The sequence below is a fragment of the Hemiscyllium ocellatum genome, chromosome 8 (assembly GCF_020745735.1).
Source record: "Hemiscyllium ocellatum isolate sHemOce1 chromosome 8, sHemOce1.pat.X.cur, whole genome shotgun sequence".
NCBI lineage: Eukaryota > Metazoa > Chordata > Chondrichthyes > Orectolobiformes > Hemiscylliidae > Hemiscyllium > Hemiscyllium ocellatum.
In genome coordinates, this window is record NC_083408.1 from 80,912,992 (window position 1) to 80,926,522 (window position 13,531).

Sequence of the window (13,531 nt, forward strand, 5' to 3'; positions counted from 1 at the left end):
ATGTGAGCGTTGCTAGTAAAGCCTCCATTTGTTGCCCATCCCTTGGTGCCTTCCAGAAGTTGGTAGTTATTCTTGAATTGCTCCAGTCTGTATGATGTAGGATTTCCAGCGCGCGCGCATACATGCTGTTGTTGTTGCACAGAGAAGGAATGGCAATTTCTGGTTCTAAGTCAGGATGCTTGTGGCTTGAAGAGTTACTTGCAGGTGCTGGTATTACTATGTATGATTCCACATTGGATAATTGTGAGGTAACCACTGCTTAAATAATTTAATATAAATATATATTTCTGTACTTTGTTTAGAAACCCATATATAAGTGATGATGAAGATCAAGACGATATTGATCTGGATGAAGATGTTCAAAATGAACAAGCAAAGGCCAAAAAGAAAAAGGATAAAAAGAAGCAGCAAAAGAAAATGCTACAAAAAAACAGACCAGTGTTAGTGGATGTGGATCTTAGTCTGTCTGCTTATGCTAATGCAAAAAAGTAAGTATTTACAGAGAAAACCTAATATATCTGTGATAGTTGGGTGCTTTCTCATAAATGGAATATATACATATAGTTGTTTTAACTTTAAATCTGCATAGAATACAAATTCAAAATTTTTAAATTTGATGTCTATAATTAAGCTATAATTGCGAAAAATGATTTTCGACTTAAATAATTCCTTGATTTGTTATTGAAATCATAGAATATTTCTTGAGTAGTAAAAGTGGTGTAAGTGGAAAAACCTCCGTACCTTACTGTTTATGGTTGATTAGATTTTAATTTCTGTTTGAAGAAATCAACAAAATTTTGAATTATGGTCTAAGGAATTGTAGAACACTGAATTATTGAATAATGATAACTGTGGAACATTTTTTAATTAGTTCATGGGATATGGATCTTGCTGGTTAGGTTAGCCTTTATTGTCCATCCCTAATTACCCTGGAGAGGGTTGTGGTTAGCTGCCTCCTTGAACTGCTGTTGTCCTTGGCATTCTGGCAATACTACTGAAAACGTGTACTTCAGAGTTTGCTGCACCCCTAGCAAATCTCTACCAATACAATTACAACACTGGCATTTACCCTCCAATGTGGAAAATTGCCCAGGTATGTTCAATACACACAAAGCAGGACAAATCTGACCTAGCCAATCACTGCACTGTCAGCCTACTCTCGATCATCATTAGGTGATGAAAGGTGCTATCAAGCATCATTTGGCTGAGCAGTAACCAGTTCAGTGATGCTCGCTTTGTGTTACGTCAGGGGCACTCGGTTCCTGACCTCATTACAGCTTTGGTTCAAAGATGGACACAGGAGCTGAATTCCAGATGTGAGGTGAAAGAGAGAGCCCATGAGATCAAAGCCACAGTTGACAAAGTGTGGCATCAAAGAGTTAGAGCAAAACAGAGGTAAGTGGGAGTCGGGGGAAATCCATTTGCTGGTTGGAGTTATGCCTAGCACAAAAAAGGTGTTTGTGCTTCCTATAATGCAGTGACCAGAACTGTATGCAATACTCCAAATGCATCTGCAGCATGATCTCATGGTTCCAAAACTTCATCCTTCTACCAATAAAAGCTAACACACTGTATGCTTTCTTAACAGCCCTATCAACCTGGGTGTTAACTTTCATGGATCTGTGTACCTGGACACTGAGATCTCTCTGCTCATCCACGCTATCAAGAATCTTACCATTAACCCAGTACTCTGCATTCCTTCCAAAGTGAATCACCTCACACTTTTCTGGATTAAACCCCATTTGCAATCTCTCAGCCCAGCTCTGCAGCTTATCTGTGTCTGTCTATAACCTACAACATCCTTTGTCACTATCTACAACTCTACCAATCTTGGTGTTATCCGCAAATTTATTAATCCATCCTTCTCTGCACTCATCTTGGTCATTTATAAGAATGATGAATAATAATGGACCCAAAACAGATGCTTGTGGTACCAAACCAGTAACTGAACTTCAGGATGAATGTTTCCCATCAACCACCACCACCCTCTGTCTTCTTTCAGCATGTCAATTTCTGATCCAAACTGCTAAATCACCTACAATCCCATGCCTCCATATTTTGTGCAATAGCCTACCTTATCAAACACCTTACTGAAATCCATATACATCACATCAACTGCTTTACCCTCATCCATCTGTTTGGTCATTTTCTCAAAGAACACAATCAGGTTTATGAGGCACGATCTACCCTTCACAAAACCATGTTGACTATCCCTAATCAACTTATTCCTTTCTAGATGATTAGAAATCCTATCTCTTATAACCCTTTCCAACATTTTACCCACAACCAAAGTAATGCTCAAAGGTCTATAATTTCCAGGGTTGTCTCTACTCCCCTTCTTGAACAAGGGAGCAACATTTGCTGTCCTCCAGTCTTCGAGTACTATTCCTGTAGACAATGATGACATAAAGATCAAAGAAAAGGCTCGGCAATCTCCTCCGTGGCTTCCCAGAGAATCCTAGGATAAATCCCATCTGGCCCAGGGGACGTATCTATTTTTTACACTTGCCAGAATTGCTAACAACACCTCCTTTTGCATCTCAATTCCATCTAGTCTAGTAACCTGTATCTCAGTATTCTCCTCAACCATATTGTCTTTTTCTAGTGTGCATACTGACGGGAAGTATTCATTTAGCACTTTCCCTATCTCTTCCGACTTCATGCACAACTTCCCACTGCTATGCTTAACTGGACCTAATCTTACTCTAAATCATTCTTTTATTCCTTTTACCTACAGAAAGCCTTAGGGTTTTTCTTGATCCTATCCACCAACAACTTGGATCGCCAAGAGACTTTGGAGTGCCGGTTCATAGCTCCTTGAAAGTGGAGTTGCAGGTAGATAGGATAATGAAGAAGGCGTTTGCTTTCCTTTATTGGTCAGAGTACTGAGTGGCTATACAGGACATTGGTCAGGCCACTGTTGGAATATTACGTGCAGTTCTGGTCTCCTTCCTATTGGAAAGATGTTGTGAAATTTGAAAAAATTTCCAAGGATGTTGCCAGGGTTGGAGGATTTGAGCTATTGGGAGAGGCTGAACAGGCTGGGGCTGTTTTCCCTGGAGTGTTGGAGGCTGAGGGGTGTCCTTATAGAGATTTATAAGATCATGAGGGGCATGGATAGGATAAACAGACTAAGTCTTTTCCCTGGGATGGGGGACTCCAGAACTAGAGGGCATAGTTTTAGGGTGAGATGGGAAAGATATAAAAGAGACCTAAGGGGCAACTTTTTCATGGAGGATGGTATGTATATGGAATGAGCTGCCAGAGGAAGTGGTGGAGTCTCGTACGATTGCAACATTTAAAAGGCATCTGGAAAGATATATGAATAGGAAGGGTTTGGAGGGACATGGGCCGTGTGCTGGCAAGTGAGACTAGATTGTGTTGGGATATCTGGTCGGTATGGATGGGTTGGACCGAAGGGTCTGTTTCTGTGCTGTACATCTCTATAACTCTATGACTTCTCGTGTCCCCTCCAGGCACATCTTAGCTCTCTTTTTAGGTCTTTCCTGGCTAACTTGTAACTCTCAAGCACCCTAACTGAGCCATCACATCTCATCCTAACATGAGCCTTATTCTTCCTCTTGACGAGATTAAACTTCCTTAGTAAACCACGGCTCCCACTCTCAACAACTTTCTTCCTGTCTGACCAGTACATACCTATCAAGGACATGCAGTAGCTGATCCTTGAGTAAGCTCCACATTTCGACTGTGCCCATCCCCTCCAGTTTCCTTCCCCATCCTATGCATCCAAAATCTTGCCTAATCGCATTGTAATTGCCTTTCCCCCAGCTATACCCTTTGCCCTGCTGTATATACCTATCCCTTTCCATCATTAAAGTAAACACAACCGAATTATGGTCACTATCACCAAAGTGCTCACCTACCTGCAAATCTTAACACCTGCCTGGGTGTATTACCTAGTACCAAATCTAACGTGGCCTCGCCCTTTTTTGGCCTGTTTACATACTATGTCAAGAAACCCTCCTGCCCACACTGGATAAAAACTGACCCATTTAAAGTACTTGAGCTGTACTATTCCCAGTTAATGTTTGGAAAGTTAAAATCCCCCGTAACAACTACCCTGTCACTCTCGCTCTTATCAAGGATCATCTTTGCTATCCTATCCTCTACCTCTCTGGAACTATTTGGAAGCCTATAGAAAACTCACAACAGGGTAACTTCGTCTTTCCTGTTTAGAATCTCAGCCCATACTACGTCGGTAGACGAGTCCTCACATGTCCTTTCTGCAACAGTGTCATGCTACCCCTCTTTTACCATTTTCCCTGTTCTTACTGAAACATCTGAATCTGGGTTTCTGCAATAACCATTCCTGTCCCTGCTCTACCCTTCAGGGTAGTGACCTAGGCCCAACCATATACAGCTGCTTCATCGGTGACCTTCCTTCCATCATAAGGTTAGAAATGAGGATGTTTGCTGATGACTATATGATGTTCAGCACTGTTGGTGACTTCTCAAATGCTGAAACCGTCCATGTCTAAAGGCAGCAAGACCTGGACATTATCCAGGTTTGGGCTGACAAGTGGCAAGTATTCACATAAGTGTCAGGCAACATTAATCTCCAACAGGGAGAATCTAGCCATCACCTTTTGGCATTCTGTGGCATGACCTTCACTGAATCTGACTATAAACATCCTAGAGATTACAATTAATGAGAAACTGAACTGGACTTAGGAGCTAAATAATGTGGCTACCTGAGCAGGTCAGAGACTAGGGATAGTGCATTGAGAGACAATTCACTTCCTGATTTCCCAAAGCCTGACCATTATCTACAAGCCCCAAGTCAGGAGTCTGGTGGAATACTCCCCATTTGTCTTGAGTGAAACTTCAATAACACTCAAAACTTGTCACGAGCTTGATCAAAACAGCCTACTTGATTGGGAGCACATTCGCAAACATCCACTCCCTCTACCACTGATGCTCAGTAGCAACAGTGTATACTATTTACAAGATGTACTGCAGAAGTTCTCCAAGGGTCCTTAGGTAGCACCTTCCAACCTACAACCATTTCTATTAGGAAAGGCAAGGGCAGCAGACACATGGGAACACCACCACCTGCAACTTGCCCTCTGAGCTGCAAGCTGTCCTGATCAATGTTCCCTCTAAGTTGCACATGTAGCAGCCATTCCAAGTGTCCATGGTTCGCTTTTGGTTCCAGTAATCATTGCTGCGCATGAACCTCCAAGGTCATGCAGAAGAAAAACAATCAGCAGGAACCCCCTTATCCTGATTCGGAAATATTGCTGTTCCTTCATGGTCACTGGATCAAAATCCTGGAACTTCCTTCTTAACAGCATTGTGGATGTAATTTAGCAAACGGACCGTGGCATTTCAAGAAGGCAGTTCACCACCACCACCTCAATGGCAACAAGGGATGGGCGATAAATGCTAGCCCAACCAGTGCAGCCCATAACTCATGAATAAGTAAATGAGTTGCAAGGAGCAGTGGTTGAATTCTTTCTTCTCAGACATTGTTACTGCCTGACATTTGTGTCACTTAATGTTACTTGCAATTTGTCAGCCCGAGCTTGGATGTTGTCCACATATTACTGCACTTGGACATGGATTGCTTTAGTATCTGAGGAGTCATGAATAGTGTTGAGTATTGTGCAATGATCTGTAACCATTTACTTCTGACCTTGTGGTGGAGGGAACGTCCTTGATGATGGATACTTGGCCCTAGGACACCACCCAGTGGAGATCCTGCATAAATGTCTTGGGATTGAGATGATTGACTTCCAACAACCACCAATGTACATCTCTATGATTCTATGACAATGTCTTCATTTGTACTAGGTATGAGTCCAACCAGTAGAGAGTTTTCCCCTGACTCTCATTGGCTCCAGTTTTGTTCGGGTTCTTTGATGTAATTTATGTGCTACCTTGATTTCAACATAGTCACACTCACCGCGGTTCAGGAGGTCAGCTGTTTTGTCTTTGTTTGTACCAAGGCAGTAATAAGGTCAGGTGCTTTTTTTTTATTCCGCATCCCTAATTGTCCAGAGAGCAATTATGGATTAACCACATTGCCATAGGTCTGCAGTCAATTGTTAAGCAAGACCAGGTAAGGAAGATAGATTTCCTTCCTTCAAAGACATACATGAACTAGATGGGTTTTCACGGCAATCGACATTGCTTACATGTTCACCATTAAACTAGCTTTTTAATTCCAGATTCTACTGAATTAAAATTTCACCATCTGCCATGTTGGGATTTGAACCCATGTTTCCAGAAAATTCATCTGGATTACTAGTCCAGTGATATTTCTACTTTACCACTACCTCGCAGTTAGCAGTGTTGTAGCTGTACTGGAACATTTTTGTTAGAGGTGTGACTTGTTCCGGAACTCGGGTCTTCAGTGTTGCTGCCGGAATATTTTAAGTGTCCAATAACTTGTGTAATATCCAGTATCTTCACCCATTTCATGATGTCACAGAGTCAATCAAATTGGTTGGTGGCTGGCACCTGTGATGCTCTGCAACCTCTGAAGGAGGCCAAAATGGATGAACTGTTTAGCCCTCCGGACTTGATATCGAGTTCAATAATTTTAGATCTGAACTCTCCTATGTCTTAGCCCCCTTTCCTATACACTAGGCCTTTTTATTACATAGTTTGCCATTATACACTACCTATCGTTAGCCACCAACAGTCGCCATTAACAGCTATTCACTCTCCCAGCCAGATCGTTATTGGATCCTTTGTCCAAACGTTCTTCTTTCTTTTTGGGTTCTAGCCACACTCCTTGCACCCTCCCCCCACCCTATCTTCTGCTTATAAACCAACATTTCCTAGCTACCATCAATTCTGAGGAAGGTTTGCCAAATGCAAACTTTGATTTCTCTTCACAAATGCTGCCAGACCTGCTGAGCTTTTCCAGCAACTTCAGTTTTTATTTTTGATCTACTTAACACATCTGGTTGGTGGGGATGTTGGAGGCAAATATTTTAGCCTTACCTATTGTATTGGTATCCTGGGCTCCTAATAATTGGGAAAGGGGAAAATTGTGGAGCCGCCTCCTGTTATTTACTTATCACCATTCATAATTGGATGTGGCAAAACTACAGAGCTTGCATTTGATTTTTTTTTGATGTGGAATGGCACAGCTCTGTCTATTGCATGCTGCCCTACCAGTTGACAAACAAGTGAAGTGCTACATCTTCATTAGGTTATCACCTCATTTTTGGATATACTTAGTTTGCCTTTCTGCATTCTTCGTTGAATTAAAGTTGATCTCCCATCTGGAAGGTAATGGTAGCATTGGAAACATGCCAGGCTATTGGTTTGCTTCTAGCCATGATTCCACTGCTTTTAGTTGCTCACTGCCTAATGGATGGTCAGTCTTGAGTTCCTAGATCTGCCAAAGTGTGTCACACTTAGCACATTTATAGAATCGCACAATAAGTTGAAACATATTCAAAATGTGACAATGGTATTTTGTCTCCACAATGATTATGTGGTGGTCATTACCAGTTATACTGTTATGGACAAATGTATTTGCCAAGGAAGGTTGATGAGGATGAAATCTAGTAGGTTTTTTCTTCTTTTTATTTGTTGTCTTACCATTTGATACATACTCAGTCCAGCAGCATTGCCCTTTAGGCTTGGTCAGCTCAGGTAGCAGTGCTTCTACTGCGTCGCTGTTGGGGATGCAGACTCCACGCATTACTTTTTGAGCCCGTCACCCTTGGTGCTTCATTCAAATAATGCCGTGTGGTACGTATAGAGTCATGAATCATCAGCATGAAGGGGTGGGAGGTAGAGACTGATGTTAATCAGTAGGATGATTCCTTATCCATGTTTGATCTGTTGGGGCCCTGAGGCAATGTTGAAGAATTCCAGCTAACCCCATCCTGTTTGTATACTTTTGTGCCTGGCACCTCTGGTTGGTATGGCTTACTAATTGTATGCATCATTATCAAAGGATTGTGATGGTTGGAACATTGTCACCACCACAAAATCACATCATGTAGACAATGTCAAGCTGTAGCTCAACTTGTTTGTGTGACAGTTCTCTCAATTTTGACATAAGCCCCAGATATTGTAAGGGAGGCCTTTGCTAGATAGGCAGAGTTTGGATAGCTATTGTTATTTCTGGTGCCTCAGTAAATGCCTGTTGGTCAGTCTTATTTAATTTCTTTCCTTAGACTTTATAACAGTTTGATACACTTGAAAGACTTGCCAGGTCATTTCAGAAAGCATTTAAGACCCACTCACATTGCTGTGGGTCTGATTAGGCCAGAACAGGTAAGGGCATGAGTGAACCAGATGTGGTTTTGGCAACAAAAACGTGCTTTTTCTGATATCACTGAATTTTAAACATTGAAATCAGAATTCACCATATGCTGTGGTGGGATTCAAAACTTCATGTCCCCAGTAGATAAGCCTGATGCGCTCGGTTACTAGTCCATTTACATTACTATTGTATCATTGCCTTCTGAAGTGTGAAGCTTGATTTTACTCTTTCTGAAGTGTCGCAATGTGCATTAAATATACAAGAAACTTCAATTTTATGTCAAATTCTCTTCTGCCTCAAAGTTCCCATTTTCCCAACATTTTCAAAAAAAAGTTAATATTTTTTATCAGTAAGTATAACATGGTTGCGATTCTGATACTAATGGTCAAATTCATCACCAAGATGTGCGAATGATTTACTAACCTGGACTGTAACCCTAATGGTTATTCTGAATTGCTCACGACTTCAGTTTCCGAGCTAAGACTGATGCAGCAAAAATAGTGCATTGTCAGCCTGTTTTGCATACTGTTTCATTGAACTGCTGGGTGCTACGAAATTGTAGTTTTGAAAAACCGATTTCATCGTAGCTGTATGTAGGGTTAATGTAATTATAATAATAGAAGAATATAGTTATAAAAAGAACAATCTGGTAGTGAAAAAAGAAAATAGCATCATATTGTTGTAATATCTGTTGTTTTGATGTTTACTTCTTGCTGGTTAACAGATGGTGAATATGATAACACTGTAGTTTTATGTTTCAAATGATATTCTGGTGCAGATATTATGATCACAAAAGGCATGCAGCAAAGAAGGAACAGAAGACAGTTGAAGCTGCAGAAAAGGTAAGAAATATTCCACCTTGAAAGAGAAGTGATAGCACTGATATCATTAATGAAGAAAAGTAGTCTGTGATGCTGCTTTCCTGGGATTTGGTATAAGTGATGTGTCCTATCACTTCTAATTAATTTCTCCCTGATTGTGTCTAGAGCAGTAGTATGAAAAGCAGGAAGCAGAGAATGCAAACAAATTTCTGTCTTGATTTTAGGGAGTTGTATTTAACACCTGTAATTCTCTTCATTTTTGTCAGGTCTGGATTTCACTAAACCTGAACCTTTTTGTTCGGGTGCTGGTGATTCATTCCCAGGCCTCTACCAATTTTGGGTTGGCCATGTGGTATGTGCAAGTAGCCAAATGAAAAGATTAGTTCTGATTATGGTAGGAAAGTGTCTTCAAATGCCAGCATCTGTGAATAAGAAATCAAATTAGGGTGGAGAAAGATTTTATTTTTATTTCTGATTTATGTAGCATATTAGTACCAGAGAATTTAATTTTGGCCTCAATTAGTATCATTTATTTACCTCTAATTGTTGTATAAACATCTGGCTCCTTTTTTAAATGTTAGGATATTCTGAGATAACCCCTTGATTTTAGCAAATGCTTCTATGTTTGTGGAGTATCTAAAAGAGACATTACCCAGAATCTTGAGTGTCTCATTAATTTCCTTTTTGGGATTCTAATATGAAACGTTCATTGTTTTACAATTTATTTTTGATTTCCTTATGTTCTCTACTTGCACTTTTGACTTAAAATGACTATGTTGAATTGGTTTTCTTTCAACAAAAATCTTTATTAATGTATTAATTTCCTTTTAGGCATTTAAATCAGCGGAGAAAAAGACAAAAAGAACCTTAAAAGAAGTTCAAACTGTTATTACAATTCAGAAGGCAAGAAAAGTATATTGGTGGGTTGTGTGATATTTGTTATAGATATTTTTAATTGACCTGGTCAGACACATCATGACCCATATCTAGAGCAGCTGTGAATTGAACCCAGGCCTTTTGACCAAGAGATAGGAACACGTTCATTATTCTGCAAGAGCTTAATATTTATTATTTGAATATGGAATAAGTTCCTTCTAATAAGCCTGTAACTTGAGAGTTTGATAATCCATTTAAATGAGTTAGAGTACAATAGTAGTTCTGATTAAGAAAAAACATAAATTGCTGGAGAAACTCAGCAGTCCTGGCAGCATCGATGGAAAGAAAGCAAAATTAATGTTTTGGGTCCTGTGACCCTTACTCAGAATTGATTGTAGATAGGAAAAGGTTGTTTATATATGTTCAAAGGTGGGAAGGAGGGAGGAGTAAATTTCAGGTGAAGATGAAGCTCAAAGAGAGAGAACAGCAATTGGGCAGACAAAGAAATGAGTAATGATCAGCCTGGAAGAATTAGTAGTTGCTCATGGGAACCATTTGTAGTTGACAGTGGGTTGGTTACAGTAGCTGCATTTGTGATGGCGGGCTGGTAACTGGGGGTGAGTAAACAACATGGAAGTAGGCTCTAGGGGCCTAACATTACTGAACTCCTAAATTGTGTCCAAAGGCTGCAGAGCTCCCAAGCAGAAAATGAGCTTTGCTGGAGCATTACAGCAAATCTGAGACAGATGTCCAGGGAGCATGGTGGTGTATTGAAGTGGCAGACAACTCTGGAAGTTCAGAGACATTTTTTGCAGACAGATTGTAGCTGTTCTGCAAAGTCATTACCCAGTCTGCATTTCATTTTCCCAATGTAGAGGGGACCACATTGTGAGCAGTGAGCACAGGGGACAGATTGTGCAAAGTGCAGGTAAATTGCTGCTTCACCTGGAAGATGTGTCTGGTGCCTTGGTTAATGACTTCAACATACTACTGTGTCCCCTGGTCAACATCTCTGTCTCAGGCTTGCTGCAGTGCTCCAGTGAAGCTCAGCACAAGCTGTAAAAACAGTACCTCATTTTCAGCAATCTTCAGGACTCAGTACCTCTTCCAAGTCCTTCGCCCAACTCCCCACACCAGGCCTTGTGATCACAAAGGCTGCTTCCACAATCAACTTGTCAGCTATTAATTGTCCTCATTAGCAGCTGTTGATTTTTCCAGGCTGAGCATTACCCATTCCTTTGTCCAGCTGCTGTTCTCTCTCTTTCTCGGCACCATCTTTATCTATTGTTTACTCCTCCTTCTACCCCCACTCCAGCTTTCTAGAAAAATTCTGAGGCAGATGTCACTCATTTATGAAATCTATGTAATGCAGGTGTCCATTATCTGAAACCAGGCCAAGTAAAGGGAACTTTGTTCTGAAACGAGACTTGATAAATGCTTAATGCCAATACCAATAGCATTAAACAAGAATCCAATTTTTCATCAAAATCAGTTTTTCTCATGCATTGAATTGATCTCTTCTCTTTTCTTTCACTTTCTCTTTCCTGTAAGAAGGTACTGGATTCTCCCAATAACAGCTTTGCTATGATGAAAATATCAGTGCAACCTACTTCCTTTAACATATTGCTTTATGTGCTGAAGCAATATGATAACTCCCATTCAAAACACTTCAAATAAAGCACACTTTCCTCCCCCTGCTAGAAGATGTAATATCAAGCCCTTGGTAGATTTGAGGACAGTTTTGTGCTTGTATGAGGTATGAATTTAAGCTTCCATCTGTATTTTATTAAGAATACATGCAGTCATCGTGCAACAGAGGTCTTTATCTTGTCAATTTGGACTAGCTTCAAACCTCAGAGAAATGAAAGCACAATCTGCTTGCACGCTACACTATCAAATAGCTGAAGAATTTTTCTGTACTCCAATAAATTACAGTCTGTAACATAAATCAATAAATATAAATTTGCAACTTCTTAATGCATGTTTTGTTGAATAAGATGTAGCTAGGTTTTTAAGCAGCATTTTAAGTCTGTAATCGCTACAGTAAAGCCTTATAGGCCCTGAAAAGCTAATTTTATGTTAAAATATCAGATTTCTCTATTATTATAATTGGCATAATAATGATACTTCATAGTGATTGAACGCTTGTCCTGTTTAATGGCATCAAATTGTTGCTGAAGGTCACCTTGACTTGGCATGAATTAAACCTGGCATAAAGAAAAGGAAATCCACTCCACAGAGATTGCTTATCTTTTATGGCAGGTTTCTTCAGGATCACGAGCAAGTTGTGTAAGATCCAGGCCAGTGCATTACTTGATTAGATGTTGGTGAAAAGTACAGATACCAGTCATCTGTTTAAAGTATTTTAAAATTGAATTTGATTTCAGTGCATTTATTAAAACAGCAGTTTTTTGATCTATTCTGAATCTTCAGCTTTTTGTATCAACTTCTGTCAATTTCTAATATTCTAATACATTTATGAAGGTAAATTTAATTTTAATGATTGAAGCATTTTTAATAAATTTGTAGTGAATCTTATTAACTGAAGGATTTATAAGATTTGCTACTAGCTTATCAGTTTGTCTGTTTAAAATGGCCAATTTTATCATGTGGAGTTTGAGCAATAGGGAGAGTCTGAATAGGCTGGGGCTTCTTTTCCTTAGAGTGTTTGAGGCTGAGGGGTGACCTCAGATAGGTTTACAAAATCACGAGAGGCACGGATAGGGTAAATAGCAAAGTTCTTTTCCCCTAGAGGGCAGAGGATTAAGGTGAGAGGAGAAAGATTTAAAAGGGACCTGAGAGGTAACTCTTTCCATGCAGAGAGTGATGCATATGTGGAATGAGCCACCTGAGGAGATGGTGGAGGCAGTTACGGTTGCAGCATTTAAAAGGCATCTGGATGGGTATGAGAATAGGAAGGGTTTGAAGGGATATGGGCCAAATGCTGACAAAAGGGACTTGATCAGTTTAGGAAGTCTGGTCAGCGTGGAAGAGTTGGACTGAAGGGTCTGTTTCTACTCTGTACAGCTGTATGATTCTGTGACTCAATTCAAATTATTACTGACTTTTATTTTCTTTGTTAGGTTTGAGAAGTTCTTGTGGTTTATCAGCAGTGAAAACTACCTCGTTATAGCTGGTCGAGACCAGCAACAAAATGAGTTGATTGTCAAACGGTATCTTAAATCAGGTTTGTTTGTACTGTTGCTTTCTTTTTCCAAAGGTTATTGTTTATTGCATCTACATTTATTAGTGTGCAATTCACTGGGGTTGGAACCTGATGCAATGTCATCAGGGAATAGAGATAGGTTGTTGAAACTCTGCCAAATATCTGCTAGAAAAGTAGTAGCCTGCATTTTAGTCAAATCTCATTCATCCAAAAATTGATTCTCCTGCCAAACCATCCTATTTTGATTGCATTCCTAACTTTCTTACCTAGTTGACTAGATTATCAGTCAATGAATGAAGATGTTTTTCTTAACCTAACTTATAACTTTATATATTGCGAGTTCCCATTATAATTATTTGATTCTGCTTGGTAGAAACAACAACTTGCAAATCATTCCCAAGCACTTCACAGCAATGT

At 39.9% G+C, this 13,531-nt stretch overlaps 1 protein-coding gene across 1 annotated transcript in view; it reads left to right on the forward strand.

Annotated features, from left to right (window-relative positions):
• LOC132818346 (ribosome quality control complex subunit NEMF-like) overlaps positions 1 to 13,531 on the forward strand; it is a 163,480-nt gene that overhangs the window by 90,437 nt on the left and 59,512 nt on the right. Inside the window, exons 15-18 of the mRNA XM_060829284.1 lie at positions 303 to 488; positions 9,030 to 9,093; positions 9,904 to 9,992; positions 13,032 to 13,135. Of these exons, the coding sequence (XP_060685267.1) occupies positions 303 to 488; positions 9,030 to 9,093; positions 9,904 to 9,992; positions 13,032 to 13,135 (443 nt within the window). The remainder of the gene's footprint in view (positions 1 to 302; positions 489 to 9,029; positions 9,094 to 9,903; positions 9,993 to 13,031; positions 13,136 to 13,531) is intronic.